The sequence below is a fragment of the Acanthisitta chloris genome, unplaced genomic scaffold (assembly GCF_000695815.1).
Source record: "Acanthisitta chloris isolate BGI_N310 unplaced genomic scaffold, ASM69581v1 scaffold19627, whole genome shotgun sequence".
In the NCBI taxonomy this organism is placed as follows: domain Eukaryota; kingdom Metazoa; phylum Chordata; class Aves; order Passeriformes; family Acanthisittidae; genus Acanthisitta; species Acanthisitta chloris.
In genome coordinates, this window is record NW_008681171.1 from 26,782 (window position 1) to 50,836 (window position 24,055).

The 24,055-nt window shown below is 37.9% G+C and overlaps 1 protein-coding gene across 4 annotated transcripts in view; it reads left to right on the plus strand.

Annotated features, from left to right (window-relative positions):
• The window catches only part of IFT88 (intraflagellar transport 88), a 49,030-nt gene extending 25,831 nt beyond the window's left edge, over nt 1-23,199 (plus strand). Inside the window, exons 19-27 of one of the 4 annotated variants that reach the window (XM_009078006.1) lie at nt 466-581; nt 3,414-3,466; nt 5,241-5,306; nt 7,398-7,504; nt 13,148-13,202; nt 13,832-13,837; nt 19,710-19,724; nt 22,304-22,399; nt 23,078-23,199. In XM_009078006.1, the coding sequence (XP_009076254.1) occupies nt 466-581; nt 3,414-3,466; nt 5,241-5,306; nt 7,398-7,504; nt 13,148-13,202; nt 13,832-13,837; nt 19,710-19,724; nt 22,304-22,399; nt 23,078-23,199 (636 nt within the window). Of the gene's footprint in view, nt 1-465; nt 582-3,413; nt 3,467-5,240; nt 5,307-7,397; nt 7,505-13,147; nt 13,203-13,831; nt 13,838-14,785; nt 14,792-19,709; nt 19,725-22,303; nt 22,400-23,077 lie in introns of all 4 variants that reach the window. The other 3 variants (XM_009078007.1, XM_009078008.1, XM_009078009.1) reach the window with 3 other exon arrangements.
• The last annotated feature ends 856 nt before the right edge of the window (nt 23,200-24,055 follow it).

Consider the following 24,055-nt stretch of genomic DNA (forward strand, 5'->3'; position numbering starts at 1 on the left):
TGCTGCCTGTTTCAGTGGGAGTTTCTAAAAAGCTGAAAATGTTATTTGTGTACACATGCCTAGAAAAGAATGCTTTTAGGTGAGTTTTCCAACTGACTGATTTGAATGTGTACATGTATTAGTTAGCATTGTTTAACATTTTAGGTAATTTATATGTAGACATGATTTAAGTAAATGTTTTAGCTGTTGCAAGCTATTTAAAATAATATTTCAAATAAGGCTAGATGGAAAATGTGACAGATTCATCTCAGGTAACTTCTCAAAAGCATTCTGCAATTAGAAAACTGGGCATGCTTTTATTTTTTTCTCCCCAGGATCACTTAGTATAGCACACTACTTCCATTCATTTATATTAGACCTTTTGGGCATCTGGAGAATTAAACACTTGAGTAAGGTATTCCAGAAGTAACATAAAGATGTTGTTTATCACTAAAATTGGGGGGGTCACCTTTCCTATTTTGTCAGTCCTACAGGTATTTCCCTTCAAACATTGAGGTCATTGAATGGCTTGGAGCATATTACGTTGACACCCAGTTTTGTGAAAAAGCCATTGAGTACTTTGAAAGAGCAGCACTTATCCAGTAAGTAGTTATTATTTTATGCCTACTCAAGTTTGTGATTAGACATCCATAAGTATACCTAGAGATAAGTCAGCTGGATAACTTTAATACTGTAAGCAAATAGCAGAGTTAAGAATATTTGTGATATTATTTGATTTTTTTCAACTTTCCATTCATTTACAGTGTGGTTTTGCTCTTACTGTGCATTTTCAGTGTTAAGCAAGATCCTCCATTGGGCCCGAGATAGTGTTAGGGATTAGAATCTCTTTTGCTCTGTTATCTGCCATTAAGCACAGCTACCAAGTGGGAACAGCTCTCCAGAGCCACCAGAACCTCTTTTTCTATGGCTTTATATGAATATTTCCTTCGTATTATTTTGTTGTGTGGTGGTGATTTGTTGGTTTACATAAATGTACATTTTAAAAATTCTTGTTGCATTTCCGCGTTTCACATAACTTCCACTCCCATCAAAAACCTACTGTAGTTAAGGTATAGAAATAAACAAAAGTGTGCAGTGCACAGTTCCCAGTGGTCAGTGAAAATCAGTTGACAAAGTAAAATGATTCAGATAGAGGTATTTGGAATATACTGAGTTCAGTTCAGCAACTTGATTGCTGAAATTGTCCTTTAGCTGAATATGATGCACTTGAGAAAGTATATAGGCCATATATTTTATTTTAGTTCAGTAAGGGAACTTACCAGAAAGTGATGAATACAATCTATTAAAAAATAAAATTTGGTCAAATTTAAATCTGTAATCCAGAGTTCAAACAGAATTATAAAAAGACCATTTATGTGGAAACCAATATTCATTCATACGTTCATGGAGAATTTTGTGTTCATAGACCAACTAAAATCGTGTGGCTAAAATTCACTCCCAAGAGTGTGAATTTCTCTATTTTGTATTTTAGGAAATCTACTAAAAATTAGACTAAGCAAAACTCTATTATTGTTTGTCTTGTGATGATCTAAAATTTGACATTCTTTTTGTTCTGGGAATCTGAATGACAAAAATGTGTACAGTATTATTCAAGGGAAAACCATACTGCAAATAGGTTGCTAGAAGTCCAGTAAAAACTAGTAATTCTGGCTTGGAGATGCTTGAGTTAGAGTAGATGTTAATTACAGAAGAGAAAATCCAAAGTTTAAATAAGGATTAAAAATTAAAACTAAACCCAACACAAAACAGAAAAACAGACTTCACTCAAACTGTGGTATCGTTCTAAAGAAATAGAGATGAAAATTAGATAAAAATACACAGAAGACATTTTGCAGCAATCAGAGTTCAGAGGTTTGCCAGTATTCTTTTCTCTGTAAGTATTGCCCACCTTAAAAAATTACATTGTAGTCAAACCATGAGATTGCATATGCTGCATTCATGGCCTTCTCAGAAAACTTGGAAAGAAACAGCCGAAACTAATAGGAATTATTTCATAAGCTTGTTTTGGCAAAGATCTAAATATTTCATGCTTCATGTTGCACTCACTCCATGCATGAAACATGAAGTATGTGGATTGCAAAGTGCTTACGAATAATTGGCATACAGAATTCTTCATGATTATCTATAATTGTAATCTATCTGTAGTACAGAGAAATTATTTCTCTGGGGGATGAGATTTATAGTAGTAGATAACAGAGGATAAATGTTTTGGTGTTTACTTGGTATTAAAAATAGTGTATATGCTAATTGCTAAACGTGAATGTAAATATAAATTGCTACTTATTTTAAATGAGTTACATTTTTAAATTATAGCTTTATTTTAGCTGTGAACAGCATTTTTAGTTTAACATTTTTTAGTTTGTTTAGTGCATTCAGTGTTTTAATCATATTAACTACATCTTAGTGAATCAGGAAACAGTCTTGAATTATTTTTTCCAGCATGCACAAATCTATCATTAATAAAAGAAGTTGTGCAGTTAATGCTTTCTGCTGACAATTTATTCTCTCTAGAATTTTCATATTGAACTGCAGACTTAACTTTAATTATGGTGTCTGCTTGGCTGCCTCAGTTTGCAGGGGACACATTCAGCTGAAGCTAAAAAGGTGCAGCAGCTGTATTGCATGAGCTTCTTTGGCAACCGCCAGGCAAACAGATTATTTAGAGTTTAAAGTGGATTAGAGAGAAAAACTGAAGAGAATGAGTACAAAACTCTTCTGAAGATGTTAGCTTACAGTGCCTTTTGGATGTGCTACCATTGAATTGTAAGCCACGTGTGGAAAGTGCTTTGGCTTAGAGAGGATCCTTAACCTGTTGACGTGGAAATTTCCTAATTTTCACATTATCTTGATAAGGAGGAAAGATTCCAACAGTTTTATTGTACATGCATGCTCAAACATCTCAAATATTTTCTTTGACCATATCTGTCACCACTGTGTGCTAAAAAGAGCAGGACAGGTAGCAGCTAGGACATTGAGGTGATGATGCAGTTTGAAGCTCTAAGTGGATTGTGTGCTGCCTGGCAGGGATTCCTTGGGTGTGCATGGGACCTTAGTGGTAGGGCCTCCTCAGAATACAGTTTAGCATTTTGTTCTCCCTCATTGCATAATTCTACACCTCTGACAAAGATTAGTTGTTCACATGTAAGGTCTACTAATTGTGTCCGGGCACAGAATCATGAACAGGACAGAGATTATAACAGAGGACTAAAGATGAGTGACATCAAGGCCTGAAAAGACATGCATGATGCAGGGGTAAACTGTGAATTAAGCAAGCTAAATTCTTTCTAGGAAGTCAACATACTAAGTGAAAAATTTATTAATAGTTTAATAGTAGGTCTTTACCAGTGCTATGCAGGTTATTTCGCTTATTCATTGTTTGGCAGTGTGCATAATTTTATTTTATTCATACGCAGGCCGACACAAGTGAAGTGGCAGCTGATGGTTGCCAGTTGCTACAGGAGAAGTGGTAAGTCTTGTAACTTTTTTGTAATTGGTTGGAGGTTCATAACATTTTTTGTAATTCACTGGGAGCTTATAGGAAAGATGGAGACAGACTGGGGTCTGCAGTTCCAGGACAACGAGCATCAGTTTTAAACTGAATGAGAGGATAAGCATAAGGAAGAAATACTTTACTGTGAGGATGGTGAGGCACTGGCACAGGTTGCCCAGGGAGGTAGTGGATGTCCCAACCCTGTCAGTGTTCAAAGCCAGGTTGGATAAAGCCTTGAGCTACCTGGTCTGGTGGGAGGTGTCCCTGCCCATGGCAGGGGGGGTTGGAACAAGATGATCTTTGAAGGTCCCTTCCAACCCAAACCATACTGTGATTATGTGATTTGTTTTGATTGATGTTTTGGGGTTTTTTTTCTTCTCATCTCTTTTGACTTACATGAATATCAGTCCTAAAGTTTGTCTGAAGATTCAGTTACATGTTATTTACTCTGCATGCGTAATAAAATAGGTAGTTTCTTTTAAGTCCAGGAAGTGTGCCTGCACTGACTTAAAACTCATCATGAAACTTGTGCTGTTAAATAAATAAAATAAATAAAATAGTACAGCATAAGTGATCCGATAGAAGGTTTTTAAAATGTAATTATACTGCCAACTGGTCTAATGTGAGTAATTAGATTTTTCAAGCTGCTTAATTCCCCTTTCCTTTTCAACAGCAGGTATAATTTTTCAGTATTAAAATAGTGTTTGCATTACACAAACAATATAGAGTCGTAATATGCTGTATTTCCTTACTAGGAATATAATATAGCAATAAGCAAAATGGAAAGACACTAATTTTTCAGGGTTTTTTCACTATCTAAAATGCATTCAAGCTAATTGGTCATGTAAACAATACTCTTCTTGCTGTTCCATTTTTGTCACTCATCTTTATGTTTCTTTAGAACTTTGCAGAGCAGTCTTTCGTAATAAATAAGTGCGTTTTCTCACTCAGCTCAGTTACTTAATACAAAGGTGAGAAAAGGAACAGGACCTAGGCAAGTCAGTGAAATAAGAACAGTCAGCACCACTCAAAACTAGACAGATTAACTGTTTTCCCAGCAAAGAAACACAGTGGGTTTGGCTGCTTTTCAGTCGTTTGCAATTGCTTATTGTGTTAGCACATTGATCACTAAGTTAGTCACTTTGATTTCTGCCTGCACTAGGAAAAGAAAAATAGGGATATCTGAACAAAGGTTTTTTTTGTCAAATATTTTATGGATATGACATTCTAGATTCACAGGGTGAATAAGTTCTTCCCATAATCAAGCTGAACTAAAATTGAAGGCAAAAGTCTTAAGGAATAATTACTTTACTACCAGATCCGGGCAAAGGAGGGGCACACAATTTGTATTGTGATGGAAGGAGGGACAGCCAGGCAGAGCTTGGCTGTTAGGTGTTTCCATTTGACCAATCCATACATTTGCAGCCTCAGATAAGCCCTGTTATACTTGATACAGCTTGTCTAGTAGATGTGTTGTAGAACAACAGGGTCCTAGGGTGCAGGTCAAAAAGAAGTGCAAAAATCAGGAAGCTCCTCTTCATTAATCCTGTTGTTTACAGAGTAATTTGGACTGTTTTCAGATGCTCTTAATTTTTGCTATCAGTAATTGAAGCATGTTAAGTTTGGTCTCATCAAATTTGGTCTTATACTACTAAATCATTAACTAAAAAGATGAATTGATGCTAAAGTGTGTCAGATATTCATTTTTATGTTGGAATATGTGGATAGGAGATGTTTGGGTTTTTTGCAGGTAACTACCAGAAAGCTCTGGAGAAATATAAGCTCATTCACAGAAAATTCCCAGAGAACACGGAATGTAAGTTGTTTCATTCCATGGTACAACTATCAAAGGAAACTTTGTTACGCTGAATATGTGGATGTATTCCAATATGAAGTATTTTTCATAATAAAATATTTTCATGAACTAACATTCTTGTTCATGCTAATGCTGCATGTTTTCTGTGACAACACTAAAGTGTGATTTAAGAAATACGAGTGAATGCTGAAGAAGAGTGATGAAAATAAACTTTAACTGAGTCAGTTCTTTCTCATACATACTTCCTAAATTTTATAACTGTGCTACTTGTTTAATCATTCTTATGATAAAATATATGTATTTTCACTTTCTAGTTCCTACTAGTTGAAACTCTTGCTGTAAGTTTCTAGATATGAGAAAAATCTTAGTGCTAAATTTTGCCAAAGCCAGGCTTTCCAAAATAATATAGGGGGTGAGGTTTTGTTCCTGGGATTTTAAGTATAGTTGGTCAACCAGTCTCTAGAATTCCATAGAGGATTTCAAACTGAACTACTGGAAACACAACTCTGAAGAGTAAGACATTTTGTAAAATCAGTCACACCTGTGCTCTAAATAGAAAATAGGGGGTTGTCAGTGGTTGTGAAAACATTCTCTTGCATCCCACACTGTGCCTCACAAATTCCAAAATACAGGGCTGTCGCCAACAAGTCTGCGCTTTTAAATGCAGTGTGGGAAGGACATTCATTGTATTTTATCTTAAAATTCTATCATTCTGCTCTAGCAAATGTGTTGCTTTTTTAGAGGAATCACACACCTCTCTTGAACAAGTGAAATTCAGTACTGTAACTCCTCAAGGTTATAATCAAAATGGCATGTTCATATTGGTCACATATATTTCAGAAGGGTATTTAGTAAATCTTTTAGAATATTTTTCTTTCTAATAGTTCTTTCTAATATTTTACTAATGTGGTTTCTACAAATAACACAAATGGAGGCAGGAGGTAGACTAAGACAATTTAACTGATTTAAGTTTTCTGTGGCTGAAACAATAGTTCTTCACTCATCCCTTCCTGGCAATGTGCTCTCTAAAGCAGCAGAAAACTAAGCACAAAATGAAATAACATGTTTACAAAAGCAGTAGGGGGAGTAATGGATCATGTTTGCTTGTTTCTGCTTAAATTCTTTCAAAGTGTTGTTGACAAACACATAGGAATAGCAACAATGTTTTCAGAGTTTTGTATAGTATCACAGAAGACACTATTTTGGGTTTTGTGTTCCATCATACAGTTATAGTTGATCTTCATGTCAGGTTTGTTGGGTTTTGTTAATTTTGTAAATGCTACTCTTTGAAACAGTCAACCGCAGCAACAGAAAAATCATTTTGTTGTGCTTGGCATTTGTAAAATAGTTTTCAACAAAAGTGCTCGTGCTGGCAGCTTCTCAGTAATAACTTAGTATCATTACTATGCTTTCCCTTTTCCAAAATATTCTGCGCACGTCGAGAGTTCTGAGCCAGATGAGCGTCCAGGGATACATTCAGCACAGGTAGCTCAGTGTGTAGCTGCAGTGTGAGCTGCAGGTTGAGCTCTGGAGCACAGGAACCCAAGGCAAGAGGCCGTGAACAGCCAGGTGAGAGGACACTCAGAGTCACAGCAGGATCCAATGACCCCAAGACTCTGGCACACTTAGACTGTATGAGTATAAAGGTACCAGCTTGAGCTGTTATTTAGTTATTTCACCAAGATATTAAATGATTTTAAGGATTGAGACATCTGGGTTGAGCTGGTAAGGAAACCTGCTCTGATTGAGTGTGATGTGTGTAGCTGCAAGGGAACCTTAGTCTGAGCTCAGGTGGTGCCAGAGTGACTGCTGGAGTGGCTCCTGGATGGTCAGACAGGGAGGTTTTCGTAACATGAGTTAGTATGTCTTGTGCCTTCCACATGGATAAATGGCATTTATACTGTTCATGGATACAGACACACAGAAAATGTTGAATTACTTCCTAAATATCCCAACTTGCATAGTGGCACTGGACTGGAATCACCTTGTTTGCCCAGTTATTTGCATTGTTTGCCATTCTGCACATCCAGTTCTGTTAGGGTGAACTTGCTTGTAAGCCTGTTTTTTAACCATGCTTTGCTTTTCAATTAGGCCTTCGATTTTTAGTTCGTCTCTGCACAGATATGGGACTGAAAGAAGTCCAGGAATATGTAACAAAGCTCAAGAAAGTGGAAAAATTAAAAGAAATAAGAGAGCAGGTAAGTTTGTTTCTTTATGTATTATACAGTATATCACTGCATCTATAGATGAAGCTAAAATAGTATTTATGATACGTCAAGATGAAAAGTGTAAGTTCCTGGTTTAGAGAGGCTTGAAGTTTGGGGGTTTAGTTTTAAGTTACTGATCAGTCTTATATCTGTCTGAATAGTTTTTGAGCACCAGATTTTCTGTGATTTTTAAATCCTAGTGAAAGTTGGACTGTGTGGATGTGATGGAAATGCCGGAGCCACTTGCATAATTCAATGTCTCTGGAATGTAGTCTTTCCTACTTACTTGCCAGATTGTATTTAATACTTTAATGTACTTGTGAGCCAAGTAATAATGCAACTATAGGGAAAAACAGAGAGCCTAAGAATTTGTCCATGTAGAAAAACTCCTTTTTGCCATATACAAAGCTGCAACATTGACAGATGACATAGGTAGAAGTAAAGTATTCCTCTTAGTGCCAATTTTTAAACTGAAAAAAAAAATTCCATGGAAGAGCTACAGGCTGTGAAAGGTATGAGATCATAACTTGTGCTCTGCTCAGAAGAGTGAGCAGACACGTGTTGTGTGTGTGTGCACTCGTGCATTATTTTTTGCTATTCCTGTGATAAAGTAAGATTTTAAAATCAAAACCAGCTGCTTCTTTGAGAAGCATTGTCCATGCTGTTGAGTTGCAAAGTGTTCAAGCTTGCTTTTTCTTTCCAGGGAATTGCCTCAAAGCTGCATAGTCAGTCACATTAGGACATGTTAGATCTTAACTAATTTACTCTGCTTATAGTAACACCTACCGACTCCCTTTTGCTGTCAGATAATGTGTAAATGCATCCTTAGCAACTTTTACTTAAATTCCAGGGAGTCTGAGGATGCATATGAACACTAGGACATTTTAACAATGAAACTCACAAAGGGAAACACCGATCAAAGGATTCCAGCTTTATGCCGCAACCTTACTTTGAGGGGCTAGTTGAAGTGTATTGGTTTGGATTTTCAGTAACTGCAAAATGTAAAGCACTTGGAAAAACAGACAGAAGAAAGCAGTCCACAGCTGTAGTGGGATTAATATTCCTCCATGTCTCCCATAATTGTACCAGTAAGCAAAACAGATGACCAGATATAATGTTCCTATTCTGCTAAACTCATGGTTAGGAGATCTCTCTGAAGTGTGTTAAACAGGCTTGGTTTGGTTTCTAGGGAGTATCAGTTCGATGTCAGTGACATACATAGTTCTTTGCAGTAACTTTCAATACCTCAGCGCTTTACTTGGGAAAGCTCCCTGATGAAACCAGTCAAAACTGGATTATTTTATAGTTCATAAGAAAGAGGTGCCTCGAGATGGAAAGGTTATCTATTTCCTTGCATGTAATTCTTAAATGAAGATGTTAATTGTGTACCATAGATCTACAAATGCTGAGGATTTCAATTAAAACACTTTTTTTTCCTTTAAGAAAGTTATATTTGATTATGTTAAAAAGAAAATAAAAAATTGTCACATCTCTTCCTGTTTATTTCATGTTGGAAGCAAGAGCTTTCCCAAACACATTTCTGTACTCTCTGGGGGAGCAAAAGCTACCAGTAGAGTATTTAAAAGTTCAGATTGTCTAAGGTACTTGACATTTTGGTAACACAGAAGTTATCTTTAAGTTATGGGGGTTTCTGACTTTATTGTGTTAAGGGAATCATTGAGTCGTACCTAAATGACAGAAGTATGAACAGAATCCAGTGCAGTGCATGGTAGCACAAGTTACTGCATAGCTGGTTAAGACTATTCAGACTCTAATAGTGATCGTAATTTGACCATGGAAATCTTTCACTCTGTATTACATTTCAGTATTCCTGTTTCAGAGTCTGGAGACTCTATCCTCTCACAAAACTAACCTTGCAAAGCAGCATCATAGAATGGTTTGGGATGGAAGGGACCTTTGAAGAGCATCGAGTTCCAGCCCCCCTGCAGTGAGCAGGGACACCTTCCACTAGCCCAGGTTGCTCAGAGCCCTGTCCAGCCTGGCTTTGAATACTTGCAACGTTGGGGCATCCACAGCTTCTCTGGGCAACCTGTGCCAGTGTCTCACCACTCTCATCATGATTTTCTTTTTTTTCACTTATGTCCGATGTAAGTCTACCTTTTTCAGTTCAAAACCTTTACCCCTCATCCTGTCACTGCAGGCATTGGTAAAAAGTCTGTGCCCGTGTTTCTGATAAGCCCCCTTTAAGTATTGAGAGGCTGCAGTAAGGTCTCTCCAGAGCCTTCTTTTCTCCAGGCTGAACAGCTCCAACTCTCTCACCCTGTCTTCACAGGAGAGGTGCTCCAGCCCTCTAATCATCTTTGTGGCCCTCCTCTGGACTTGCTCCACAGGTCCATGTCCTTCTTATGTTGGGGGCTCCAGAGCTGGACACAGCAATCCAGGCAGAGTCTTGTGAGAGCAGAGGGAAGAATAAGATATCTGTGATGGCACTTCTAATTAGTCAAAGCTTTAAGGTAGATCTGCCTAAATATTTCGTTGTAGTGTGTTGTCCAGAAAATGAAAAAAAAACCCCACATTTTAAATTCGCCTTTTATATAAGCCTGATTGCATTATAATTTAAATTAAACTAGTTTTCATTTAAACAGAGAAAAATGAAATGTACTAGGTTTAAAAAACCCCAAATAAACCCAGGCCAAGCACTCCCCTCCCTGCCCCCTCAAAACCACTACCAATAAAAATAAAACAGATTTCTAGTCAGCTCCAACTTCATTCCTGCAGATAGGCCAGTGCTCCCAGCCTGAATAAGCTGGGTGAGTTTCTGAATGGCAGCAAAATTATGCCCCTGTGGTTCCTAGTACACTCTCTTAAGAGCCTCTGAAGTCTGAATTGCTTACTGTACCTTCTTGCAGCTCCTTGTCTTGGAGGGACATGCTCCCATCTCCCTTTTCTGGCTCTTTTGTCCACCACAATGAAATCTCCCAAATTGCTCCTCAAGGAAAGGAACAACTTTTTCTACCTTCCAAGAAACCTACTGACCCATTTTTCTTAAAAATCAACAATGTTGCAGTTGTAAAGGAACAAAGACTCTAAGAAATGATGTTACAGGACGCACTGTGATTTGGTTCTGTGTTAGAAGTTGAGTATCTTTCTGTGACAATCTCAACATCAGTGCTGTCTTGCAGACTGTAGCCCTGCAGTTCCTTTATTGATACTACATCTGGGTCCTGTCCCTTGGTTTTGGGTTGGGGGATTTTTCTTTTTCCTTTGTTTCAGTGTGTGTGTATGTGTGTGGTTTTTTAGTCCTATGTCTACCATCTGGCTTTGGAAAATACTAGGGTTTGGGGTTTTTGTCCTAAGAAGTTCCTTCTGTCATCCATGACCATATAGCCATAAACTGTACTTTCAAGTTCTAGAATTACCAAATTTTAATATTACCCAAGTTTCCAACAGGAATACTGGTTTCAGTTAGCAATACCAGATACAGTTCAATTCCTGTTCCAAATTTCAGACCACCCTGTGATTTCTCCATTGCACCCAGTAAAGATAAAATAGCTAAAAGCTAGGGTAGTATACCTGCATTTCAAAGGCTGCACACAGACTTTGTCTTTCTGTAGAAATTGATCAAAATTTGCTATTCTGGCATTGTTTTTTTCCAGAATAAGTATATCCACATGGAGTTTATACCAAAATAAATATTCTGGAGTACTTATTTCCCTCAGTTCTCAAATATGAACAAGTTGTTAAATACTTCCAGCCAAGAATCTGGTAACATCTGTGGAGTTCGTTCCCTGTAGAAATTTTTCTCTCTGCCTCTCACAGCATTCAGTTTTTGTTGTGGCCTTCATCTGTTGAGGGCTTTTGGGAGGTTCTTTTGGTTTTGTTTTGGCAGGGAGGGGTTCTGCATTAATCTTCCCTTTTCCATGTTTCAGTTAAAAAAGACAGGTAATAGTGTAGAAGTTCACACAACCTCCTTGGCACTGGCACACACACAGGGTGCTGTTTATTTCCATTAAGAGTGCAATGACTGAAAATGAGGGGCTGATCGGGTGTGGTGTGAAGCAGTGATGATAGGTGCAAATGCTGGGGAGGAACTTAGTGCCTTTACCTTCAGGCATCTATGTCTGGGCTAACCATCCCAAATGTCTTTTGCAGCCATGGGAGAGAAATAGGCATTTGTAGGGTGGAAACTGGTTTTAAATGTATGCTTTGAGTATGGGATTACTTACAAACTACTCACTTGGAACTTTACAGGAATTAATCATATGCTTAAGCTGTAGTATTTATGTAATATTTTGGGAGTAAAGTCCTAGGATGTAAATGGCAAGCGGGCACTATTATATAGGGACCACTTCCCCTCGGGCAGACAGAAGCTGAGCTTCCACTGTCAGATTTGCTGTCAGTCATTCAACATTTGCCTGAACATGCTTCCTGAAGGACTGCTATATGCTGCTTCACTGGACTGTGAAAAAGGATATTGAATCCAAAATTCAGAGAACATATTTTAGACTGCAGGATTTCCCAAAATAAACAAAACGTATGAGAAATTCAGGTCCTAGACCAAATTGCTCCAAGACCATTCCTGGTTTCACAGTAGGCTCAATGCTTTCCTGTCTGACTCCTGTGAGTTTTGATTTAAGAGTTCTTCCTTTTTCTGTTGGCATGAAGTTTCTTCACTCCTTTGGTACTGTTCCAATTTTGCCAGACTCCATGATATTTTTCTGGAAAAAAATAAGTCAAGAAGCTACAGTAACTGACCTGAAGACATGGTTAGGTAGTGTGCACATGCGTTGTAATCAGATCCAGAATTCATATTTTGAAATAAGATGCAGAGATGCTTTATTAACAGCTGAGTGCTTTGAACACCAAGTTTTTGCACCTATCAAAAAGTCCCTCACTGAGATGTACCTTCTTGTAATTGACAAGATGTATGCATGGCAAATTTGGTGTTTTGCCAGGAGAAGCCAAGTCTGCCATGTCATACAGAGGTATTGCTTTGATAAACTGTTAAAGTTTTCAAATAACACTAAAAAAAACACAGCTGGATGATGTTTATGGTACTTTCCTCTGTGCATGAGACCTGACTTTTTAAACACAGATTTTAAAGTATTTACCTTCACCTTTATCTTGCATTTAACACTCAACAGCAAGTTAAATTTTGCTGTGAAGTATAGTGCTGTGCCAAGAATTCAAAAATCTAAGATCCATGGGGTGAATAGTTCTTTTTATAAAAGATTCCCCTTCTTCTCCCCCTTGAATCTTAACAATAATGAAATGCTTGTGGGATTTACAAGATGTTAATAGGCAGAGGCTACTCTGAACTTGTGCAAGGAGGGCTATGTTGCCTGTTTTTTCAGCTGTACTTCACAAAGGAACATCTGAACTATTTTTATGCACATTCCTCATATAGATTTTATCTGAAGAAAAATAATTTATTGAGATGTTCTGTTTGAATTTCACAGAACTCTTATGTAAACACTGGATTTAGCACTCATTTTTAAGGACAATTTTGAGTGTTGAAAAAGCAAGGTTTATTAGTTAGAGTGTAGTAAGTCTAGTTTAACATTCTTCTGCTGTTTTATTAGTAAGCTAAGTTGAATTTTCAGTAACTATCTCTAATATATAAATGGGTTTTTTGGTTCTGTTCTTTTCAAACCTTTTTCCACTGTTCTCCAGCGTATTAAGTCTGGCAGAGATGGCAGTGCACGTAACCGCAGAGAAGGAAGTGGTGGTAAGTACTCAATGCCTCTGCTCAAATGTCAGATTTTTCAGGATTCTGAAGAAAATACTTCCCTGAAAGTGCTTGTAAAACCTCCTGAATGCACACAAATATGTATTGAGCAATATGTAAGTACTTGACAAATTTTGTTTCGTCCTTTCTGATCATCTCTTTGCTGTCTGAAACTCTAGCATGGATTTGGATTTGTGCTTTATACAGTGATCTCAGTGTATTCCTAAAGCTAAATTTCGGCTTGTTTTCAGTACTGTGGACTTGAACATTTTTATCCCATTTGGAATATTTGCTATAAGGAGTCATTTATTGAAACAGAACATGTAAGCCATGAAAAACAGCAATTCATTGTGTCTTTATTCAGCATGAAGGGAAGGGAATGTTGTGTCTACTATCTAGTCTGTTGTATTAGGTGTTTGTTACAAGTTCAGAAGGCTATGTTGTGCAACCATAATAAGAATATACCTGTACAGTTTTTGAACTCCTCCTTCCCCTTTTCCCAGTGTAAGAGAACGGAAGTGACAGTCTTCCCTAGATGAAAGCTTGCTTTCTGGCTACTAAGTATTTCTGCCTCTATAGATTTGCAATGCTGACTTCCATAAACAGAAAGCTCTTGCAGTGTAGGTCAGGAAGCTGTTCTGCTTTGTCTTTTCTGCTCTAGGTAGCCCACATATTGCAGAGCTAATGATTTTTCCCTCCCATTATTAAATTCATGAAATGTTAACCTAATTGTTCCCCACTGCTGCTCTAAGGAAACTAGCAGACTTCAAGCTACTTCAGCCACCTGGGGAAAAAAAATTAAAAATCCATATTTTGGCCCAAAAAGGAAATGGCTTCTTTGTATTCTGTTTTTTGTTTACCTTAATATCAATGGGTCTCATAAAAAGATATCCCCTATAAATTCTTGCCTCTCTTCCTTTTACAGAGAAGTAATTTACAGGGTTTTTTTTTCTTATTTCATTATTTTATTTCTCCATCTACGTAGCAGATGTTTCACTACATTTATCAAATTCTGTAGGGTCATGGAAATTAATAGTGTAATCTGAAGATGACCTCAGAATGCTGTTTCCTTTGTGAAGACTGCTCTCCTGGATTCTCTAAGGGTTAAGAACGAGTGTTGGATGCTTAAGAGAGATCTCATTCCTTTTTCAGCTCAGTAGTTTCACTAGAGAAGCTTTTAAATAATTTCTTGATGTGTAGAAAAAACACCATTCATCTAGGATTGAATTTTACCTGTGCTGGGCCTCGGGCCAAAGTAATTCTTGGAGTGAAATTCCTTATTTTGGTAACAGAGAGGGCTAGAAATGTTTCTGGACTCTCCTCTTTTTTACAGAAGCCCTGTGATTAGGCAGCCAGCTAGAGGTGCTGACAACACAGCAGTGTGAGACAGCATTGGTCCCTGTTCTCTGTCATAAAGTGAAGATCCAGTTTGGCTTTTAATAAATAGAAATGAAGAGCAGCTTAGGTAGCAAGCATAGGTATTTATAGCTGTGCAAAACATTGCATCAGGCTTGCAGGGAAGTGGCACAAAGGGTCTCTTACAACTCTGTTGAGCTGTATTGAAAAAAAGGCATGTTTATCAGGAGAGAGTCAGTAGCTTAGCAAAAGAAGATATAAAGATCAAGCTGAAAGGATGCTAAGACACATTAATCCCCCAAACTACCAGTTTGTCAATACTTCTGTTAAGGGCAGAGGTATCTATGGGAAGGTGTCTTTTAATTAAAAGAAAATTTTAAAAAGAGGATTAGAGGGTAAGCAGGGTCAGAATTGACCTAGAATTTCTTTGATTGCCATTCAAGATATCATGTGGAGTATATGAAAGAATGGAAAAAACCAGAGTTTGGTAACCAGTCTGTGTAAGAGCATGTTTGAGAAGTCTCCTGTTATTCACATCCAGTGCCAAAGATCCAGCCTTTCTGGAAATGACTCGGCAGACAAGCAGGGGTACAAAGAAGGTCCTGTATTGAGCCTGGAGTTAGCTTTCTGCTGGGCTTCTTAATTAAAAGTTGTGGTGAGATGTACTGCTTAAGTTGTTTAGGAGTCAGAGGCAGTACACATGTTTTAACTAGTAATGTTGTCTCTGGGGAAACCTATCAGTGAAGAAACTGCACACCCACAGCATCAGATGTTAAGGACGGTGTTGTAGTTTGCCAGCCTTTTGCTGAGGATGGCTAAGAGAAAACTGAAGACCCAAACATTTTTTTGTCCAGTGTTTGGCGTTATTCACCTGGATTATAAACTGTGTTTTCAGTTTAATAAGTTTCTGTTCATGGCCTGTGTGAAGACACAGGGGTTATTTTCTTTCATAATCTTAGTATGCTTTGGATAAATTAGTGACTTCAAAAGAAGAGAAAAAAAAAGAAACGTTTGTATACATTTTAGGATTAGTCTTTTCCAGTGGTGTTGCCAAGACCAAAAGGGATCATATATGAGGGATTTGCCATCATTACTGAACCCAGTGAAGCATGGAATCCTCCTTAGTTTAGTACCTATTAGCTAAATTCAAGTACTTACCAGATAAATGAAGTGTGTATGCATTCCAAGTATTTTAGGTATGATGCCTGTTTTATTTCTTTCTTCTTACCAGCTCACTGTCCCCATACTTGCTGGCATTCCTAACAGATATTTTTTTTTCCCCAAAGTATTTTGTCCCTATGTAGTTATTTATATTAGGAGTATTAATAAGTCAGGCTTCTTTGGTTTAGGAAATATGATCTAAAATTGCTTTTAAAGAGGAAACTAAGAGAAAAGACACCTAAGCCAGCAGGATTTATATTTCATGGGACATCCAGTACTTTGCCATTGTGAATGAGAGCAGAAGGTGTTTGAGATGCACCAAAGCATAATTTGATCAATATGATGAATGCATGCATGAATGGCAGACAGAATGGAAACAGGGAGACCAAGAAAACTGGCAATCTATATCAACATCAGTTAAAGTCTGCTCTTGTCTTGTGAGAAAAATAAGCATTAAATCTAAAATCCCTACCCAAAAATTGAACACATTTGTCACTCTTACTATAAAAAATGAAATTTTCTTCTCCCTACTATTATGAGATTTATGGGTTTCAGCCTTACTTGATTTATGTTGGAAGCAGAGGACATTGATACACTCCCATTAATACCAAAACACCACAAAACCATGAGGGGAGCTCACAATACATCTGAGTTTAGGCAGTTCTCAAAGATTTCCTTTCCAATAATCTTTTCTTGTTTTCAGACTCACTTTTTCATGTTTTGCAGATACATGATGGTAACATCCAGAATTTAGAAGTAAGGACACTGTGGGTTTTACTGCCATAAGAGATTTGTACTGCTTAGTAGCATAATGCCTTTGTACATGTAGACAGTGAGAAGTATGACTTTAAGGCATACATTGCCTTAGCAGTGTTTACTTGGTCTGTGAATGGGGAGTTGTGTACTGCGAGAGAGGAGCCATGCAGTCTCGGACAGGAGCCCAAAGAAGCAGTGTTGAATTCAGAAGATGAAAGGCTGAGCACTTTGCATTCTCCTTATTACCTAAGCCTGTCCAGAGTGATTTTGGAAACAAAATGATGCAAGAATAATTTAGGTGTCTTTTCCCTTTTTCATTTCACCCTTGACAGTGTCAGCAGAGAAATGGGTTGGGGCATCCCAGATAGCCCATATTCAAACACCCTTCACCATCCCACAGGGGTCTCCTCATATAATATGGAAGCATATATAGATCTTAGGACTGCAATAAAGGCAAGAGATTCTCTTGTCATCCTGCAGCAGGACATGATGATTATTTATGTTTTCTAGGCTTCATGTGTCTGTTGATGCCTCGTAAATTACAAGTCATTGTGGGATGGTTCCATTGGCTGTGAATGCAGAATAGAAAAAAGATTTAACAGGGAAAGTCTCTGAGTGAAGAGATCATCTTAATCTGTTTTCTGCTCTGAACTCACCTCAGGAGTTAGCTGAGCTGACACGTCACAAACAATTTTCATTGGACAGAGTTTCTAAGCAAAATGAACTGCAGTGAGTTAAAAATGGCATCCATTTCCCATGCTGTTTCACAGGAGTTTTAATGTCATATTCTGCCTTCTATGCTGAGCTTACTCTTCTTTTAGGTCAAACCAATGCCCATGCTTCTCCAGAGATGGTGTCTTCATCCCAAATAGGAAATACACCCAGAGCTGCACTTGAAACTCATTCTGGATTTAGTGGAGCATTAGCTCACTGTGCACTTTGTTACATAAACATTTTAGAGAGGAGGTAGATTACCAAACCACCTTACCCTTTGACATCTTTTCCTGATGAGTAAAATGGTACTAAGAATTCTAATTTACGCCCTCGGTGACAGTGGAGGAATTTCCAGTGCAGTAGTCTCATAACTATAATTGCAACTAGTGACATTTCTGTAAAAAAATAAATACAAATGCTGTGGATTTTATGGGTTGAGGTACACACAGGTATCAAGCAACATAGGAATCACAGAAACTATACATAAAGATTTAAGAATCTGTTTTGTTAGATATCACTACTTAAAATAGGATTATTATAAAGTAGGATTACTTTTGCAATATGCTGCTTTATTCATTTTTCTGCTATATAAAATTAGCCATTTTTTAAAACTGAGTTTTATATTTTGATTCTTTTTTTCCCCCTCTCCAAATTCTATGTGGAGAAATTAGTTCAAATTAGTTTTGTAAGAAGTCAAACAAATCTAAAGGGATGAAACCTGTTATAATGCAGTAATTTAGATGTCCTAAATATAATATTATGGCCATGACTTTTAAACAGATGAGAGGAAGGAATGCACTGTAAAAGACACCAGCATGCAGAGTGTATTATTTATGTCTTTGTACGCATAGTCCCCAGTTAAGGCTGTTCAGCACAGACTGTGAGGGGAAGATAATGTCAGCATGATAATCCAGGTCTCGAGTATAATCATTTTACAGAGTAAATGTATTTATAAATCAGAGTTTAAAAATATATTGGCCAGCTCTGCTTAGTCAGTTACTGTTCCTTTTTCAACTGAAATGTGGAGCCATGTGTCTGCACTCAGTTTGTGTGTCCACATTTTCACCCCAAAGTGAGTACACTGGGACTGGCTTCCACATGCACCACACCAATATCGTACTTATTAAATAAAAGCACAACAAGGCAATAAATAAGGAGCAGGTATTCATTGCAGTGAAGGTTTCCTGAGATACAGAGAGCAGTTTAGTTCAGCAGTGGCCCTCCATTATTCAAGAGCTGTCTTTAATTAGGAGCATTGTTTGTACAGTTAATACAGAGAGAATTTGCAGTCTGAGAAACTCCCAAAAGTATGCATGTCTGTGATAAAATGCTTTAAAAACAATTCCTTCCCCGACATTCTCTTAGCTGGAGGATACCAAAATCCTGAAGTCTGCATTGCCAAGCTTATATTCCTTAACACTGCCAAATTATGTGTGAATGTGTACTGAATAAAAACATGTAGAAGATTTATCTGCAAACAGAAAGTAATTTTGAGATGAGATTTAGGCTTCTGGCAGATCATGTTATATCAACAGCATTTTTAATAGCTGTCATATTGGCAGCCAAATCCTGTGTCCCATGGTAGAGTGTCAAGAAAAGCTTACCCAAAATGGCTCAACAACTCGGACATTCCTCCTGCAAGTTGGAACTGTAGGTTTGAACTGCCTCAGGTGAAGAAAGGCAGTGAAGCCAGACCTCTCACTTCAGAGCTGCTGTCTCACATCTCCATGTAATGTTAGATGCTGTCAAGCACCTCTTACTTTCTTCTGGATGTACTTTAACATTGGAAGAGGAACATCTTTACATTTTTAGGTATGCTCAGAGCACAGTGCTGTCCATGGAGACTTGATGTGGTTTTGCATATTAGCCTAATTTAAACTAACTGTGGGCTGCTATCAGAGGAGATGTTGACCTTCCCTTCACTCTTGCTGTGTGAGCTGCATTATTTTGCTGCTCCACTTGAGAAAAAGTTTTCGTTAGGTTAGTTTTAAATGTATCAGGAACCTGCTCCAGCACAGCCTGCTTTGACTGGACAGCACATGGAAGGGGATATGACACAGGACACAAAGGGCAGGGTACTTCTCTCTGTGGCAAAGTGGGGGCTAGATTGATAGGTTCAGAGTGAATGAAAGGAGTTCTCCTTACCTCAGGTACTCACAGATGCAAAACTTTCACAGTTTGGTCTCAAGAGAAGACTGAACAAGTTCTTGAGAATAAATCAATCATTTTTAAATATGAAGAATTGCCACTTTTCCCGAAACACATGCTTGATGTACAAATTGTTGAAGGCTAGGAAATTTTTCTTGGAGAGCTCCTGTAAATGCTTGCTCTATTCATAATGCTCTTCCCTAAGCATCTTGGTCTCCTTTTGTATGGACAATAAGCCAGGTTAGACAGATCTTTAGTAAGGCATCTGTATGTTCTTACTTCTAAAGTGTTAAGAGGACACTGTGCCCATAGACTCCTTATAGTTTTTTCTCGGATGCGTTTTGTGGGATGTACTGATCAAATAACTAGCAGCTTCTGGAAGGAACAGTCCAGCCCCTCTCAGCATTGCTTTTCTTTCCCATTCCTGGTCATGTGTTCTTGATCCTTTCCTTGCACCACTTCTAGCATTAGTCCAACCCTTTGGTGAATTGGTTCAGTCCATTAAACTCACTAAATAATGTCTTTGGGCAGCTGAATCAAGTCTGAAGCCTAAAAAGCTGTATTTGTGTGAACAGCTACATTCACTCACTGTCAACAGCACTCACAATTACATTTACTGTATTGGCTCATAAACAGAAAGGGAAGTTTAGGCTCCAGGTGAACAACCTCCATTTTGGGCAACTCAATCACTGCAATATGTGCTTAAGAAACTTCAGAGCTATGGAATGGGGAGCAGCTGGTGAGGTTTAGATATTTCAAGGGTTGGACATCCACTAGATGAGGAGAGAAATAAGGGAAAAATTGTCTTCAAATTTTGGACTTACTAGCACATTCCCTCTTCAGATGTAGCCCTAGTAAAACTTCAGGGTCCTAGGATGTCCCTCAATCACTGCAATATGTGCTTAAGAAACTTCAGAGCTATGGAATGGGGAGCAGCTGGTGAGGTTTAGATATTTCAAGGGTTGGACATCCACTAGATGAGGAGAGAAATAAGGGAAAAATTGTCTTCAAATTTTGGACTTACTAGCACATTCCCTCTTCAGATGTAGCCCTAGTAAAACTTCAGGGTCCTAGGATGTCCAAGAAAGCCTGTTTTCAATTGTATTTCTTTAGGGCAGTATCATGTGCAGATAACTTGTGGGTATTACATTTATCCCAGCCATTTTGGTTTGTCTACCATCCTTTTTTCCTTCTTTCAGTTAATATAAAGTCTTTCACCTTCCTCTGGTGATATCACTAAAACCCCTGTGTTTCCTCCTTCACAGCTGAAAAACCTTTGATTATGCTATCTTCTTCCTCTTTGGTTTTCATTGCACTGAGTTCCTCCTTTCTGGAGCCAATCAATTAAACCTGGAGTTTCTTTGACTAGTTCAGTCTTCCCCAGTGTAGTTTCTTCTGTATTGTTCCTGTCTTTGCATCTCTTTACTGTTCCTTCCAACTTCATTCATTATCTTGTAAATTATTTGTTTTCTATTGAGCAAGACTGTGCTCCCTGTCAAATATTTTGTATTCTCCTCTAAACTCCTGAAAACATTTTCATCCACACCATCTTTGAAGCTCAGCACTCACCTCCTTGTTGCACAGGCCTGTCCAGGGGTTAGCCCTTTTGTGATTTCACAGCCCTTTAGTTAACCCCCAAGTAAATCCATTGGTTTTTCTCTGTTTCTTCAAATCCTTCATTAAACATTCACTTTCATGAAACCTGTCAGTGAGAATTGGCCTGAGGGATCTGGATGTACATTAAAATACATTTGCCTTGCTTTGAAATTTCAACTGTAATCTGTGTCTTGTGAACTTATTAGCTGTTTGACATGTGACTGTGTAATAGATCTTTCTAGGAGCAGAGATTGTTTTTCAGTTCAGGGCTGAGTAAACTGAAGTCTGTAGTAGTATTTAAACAGAAATAAAGGTTTGTCATCTTTGTGGAAGTTTGGGGGTTAGTTGGGATTTTTTTTCTTTTCATAGTAACAATATTTGTTAAAATAACATTTATAGTAAGTAAGACAATGGAAATATGTTGCCAAGGCCAGACTTTGTAATTAATGTTTGCTGAATTAAACCCATTTTTCCTCCTTTCAGATGGAAGACTTTTAATAAAAGCATTGTTTGGTGTTGTAAATGAGCATGTTTGTATTTGGCTGCATGGCATGTCCTGCCTTGTAAGCGTACCAAAGTCAAACATGAAGCGTTTTCTCCTAGGAGAAAAAAAGTTGCATAAAAATCTGTTGTAGCAGATGAAGTTGAAAGCTCGCCATGAATGTGAAAAAGAGATTCAGAGGTGAACAGAATATTTAAAGTGTCTGGAATACTGCTGTGGCAAGAGAATGTTAATCTGATGTTGTCTGGGCAGGAGGCAGCTCTTGGAGCCGACACATTCCTTGGGGCCCCGCTGCAAACTGAGCTGCCAGCACAGTGTTTACAGCAAGATGCATGGCCAGGATGGTCTGTATACACGAACTGTGCCTGCCTGCCATGCAGACAGCACGTGGCAAATATGCTCTTCTAATTAAAAGCAAAGTTAGTGTTGTGTTTAACCTTGACAGTATTGAACAGGTGGATCATACTGATATATTAGTAAGCACACAAACACATGAAATGTCCTGTATACACTGTAACAGTGTTTATATTTATCATGCTTATTTTAACTCCAAAATGTGACTGTAATTTATAAGCAACTGAAATGTCAGCATCTGAAGCAGAAATATTTTAATGTGTTTACTCCAAAGTAAATAAGGCTGTATATATTTTTTTGAAAACACTAACACACACATGTGTGTGGACACAGTTGTCCATTGTGTTTCAAAGACCACTATTACAACTGGGTACTGTATCCATCATGAAAAGATGGCTTCATCCAAATCTTGTTTGACAGATAGTAGTAGCTGAATTGATGTTGCTCTTGTATCATGATTTCACGGAACATAACAGCATGTTATTTGTCTTCTTTTTTTTTTGTTGTTCCCCAGATAGTGGTGGTCCCAAAGGGGAAAGACTGAGTGCCAGACTAAAAGCTTTGCCTGGAACAAGTGAACCCTATGAAAGTAGCAGCAGTAAAGAAATAGGCAAGTGGGCATCTTATACCTTCTTACGTTCCTGGCCCTCAGAGAGAAGAGATAGGGAAAAAACTAAGATAAAAATATTGGAAGAGCATGTAAAATGGGATAGTTGGAGGAACATTTTCCTCATGAAATAAATGGCTTCAGCTTCATTGTTAAGAGCTCAGTATAAAGTAATTGTAAATGTTAAGAAATGTGGCCCATGTAAGTATTACTTTTGGTATCTGCTTGCTGCGTCCTTAAAGTCAGTTCTTGTGGTTCTGCAGTCCTGAGTTCTTCAGTAAGACTAGATTTTCAAAGGGGTTTAAAAACCCAAATCCATGTGGAATGTGGTGCTTCATAAAAAGCCATTCCGTAACAGAGTCATCAGCCTTGCTGTTCCTTGCACTTTCCTGAAGTCTTTTTCTCACTGTAATATAATAACAAGAAATTTATTTTTTAAAAAGGGGGAAAAAAAGGCTCTATCACCAGCACTCGGGAACTTTGCTCTTGTGCCCTGTCTCAGTTCCTAAACGCAGCATTTTGTTCCCCTTCAGCATTCATATGCTCTTTCTGGTCTGCCTTTCAGAGACACCTTACAGATGTGTAATGCTAGAACCCAGTCTTGTGTTTGATTTTGTATGTTTTAAACAAAGCTGAAATTACTTGCAGCTAACTGTTTTAATGTATTTATTTAAACCCTAGATGCCTCCTATGTAGATCCGCTTGGCCCACAAGCAGAAAGGCCAAAAACTGCAGCAAGAAAAAGAATTGAGGAAGATGATTTTGCTGATGAAGAACTAGGAGAGGATCTGCTTCCAGAATAGCATACAGCCACTCATCATTTTTTTATCCTTGGAGAAGTTTTAGCTGAAAAACTTTCATTCATGATGATTTTGTAGTGGATTTTTGATAAATTAAATTTGTGACATACTTTGGATATATGGTACCTTCCATTAAAAACATGGATTTGAAATTGCAGTGTCTTTTGGAATTGATTTTAGAAAATAATGATGAAGTTATTTTACTCATGCATAAAATCCACGCAGTTATTCAAACTCATTGCAAACTATATCCAATGTGCAAAGCTTTTGCTTTCAGAGAGATCTGATGATAATATGAAACATAGAAGCCTCCGAATTTCACCTTTCAATGCAAAATACCTCAAAGCAATGCTTGTAAGGTTGAAAATCCCATATCCTTCATCCAAAGACAGAATTCATTTAAGGCCTGTGAACTTTCTGAAAATGTCAGATAGGACCTTGGTCTTCCTTCAGGCCACAATTCAGCAAAGCACTGAACACTGATACCAAAGAAAGCATCTTAATTTTAGTCTATGCTTAGCTGAACTTGGGCCATTTTGCAGTCTCTTGGCAATCTCCTTTTTTTTTCTTTTTATTTTTTTATTTCAAATGATCAGAGTTGTCAGGATTTAGAAGACCTGGACCACCAGGATGCAACATGCCAGGCAGGAGCGAGCATTTTCAGTTACAGACTGCCGTGGCATGAGGCATCTGACTTAATCCCAGGGGAAGAAAATATCTGGGGCCACAGCAGGGAGCAGAGAGAAACCTGTGAAACAATGTGAAAGAGACGACAGGCAAGATACTGCCAAGGTCCTCTCACACAAAACCATTTGAGTAGAGCATCTAATCAAATACTGCAATTCCACAGACATGCCCA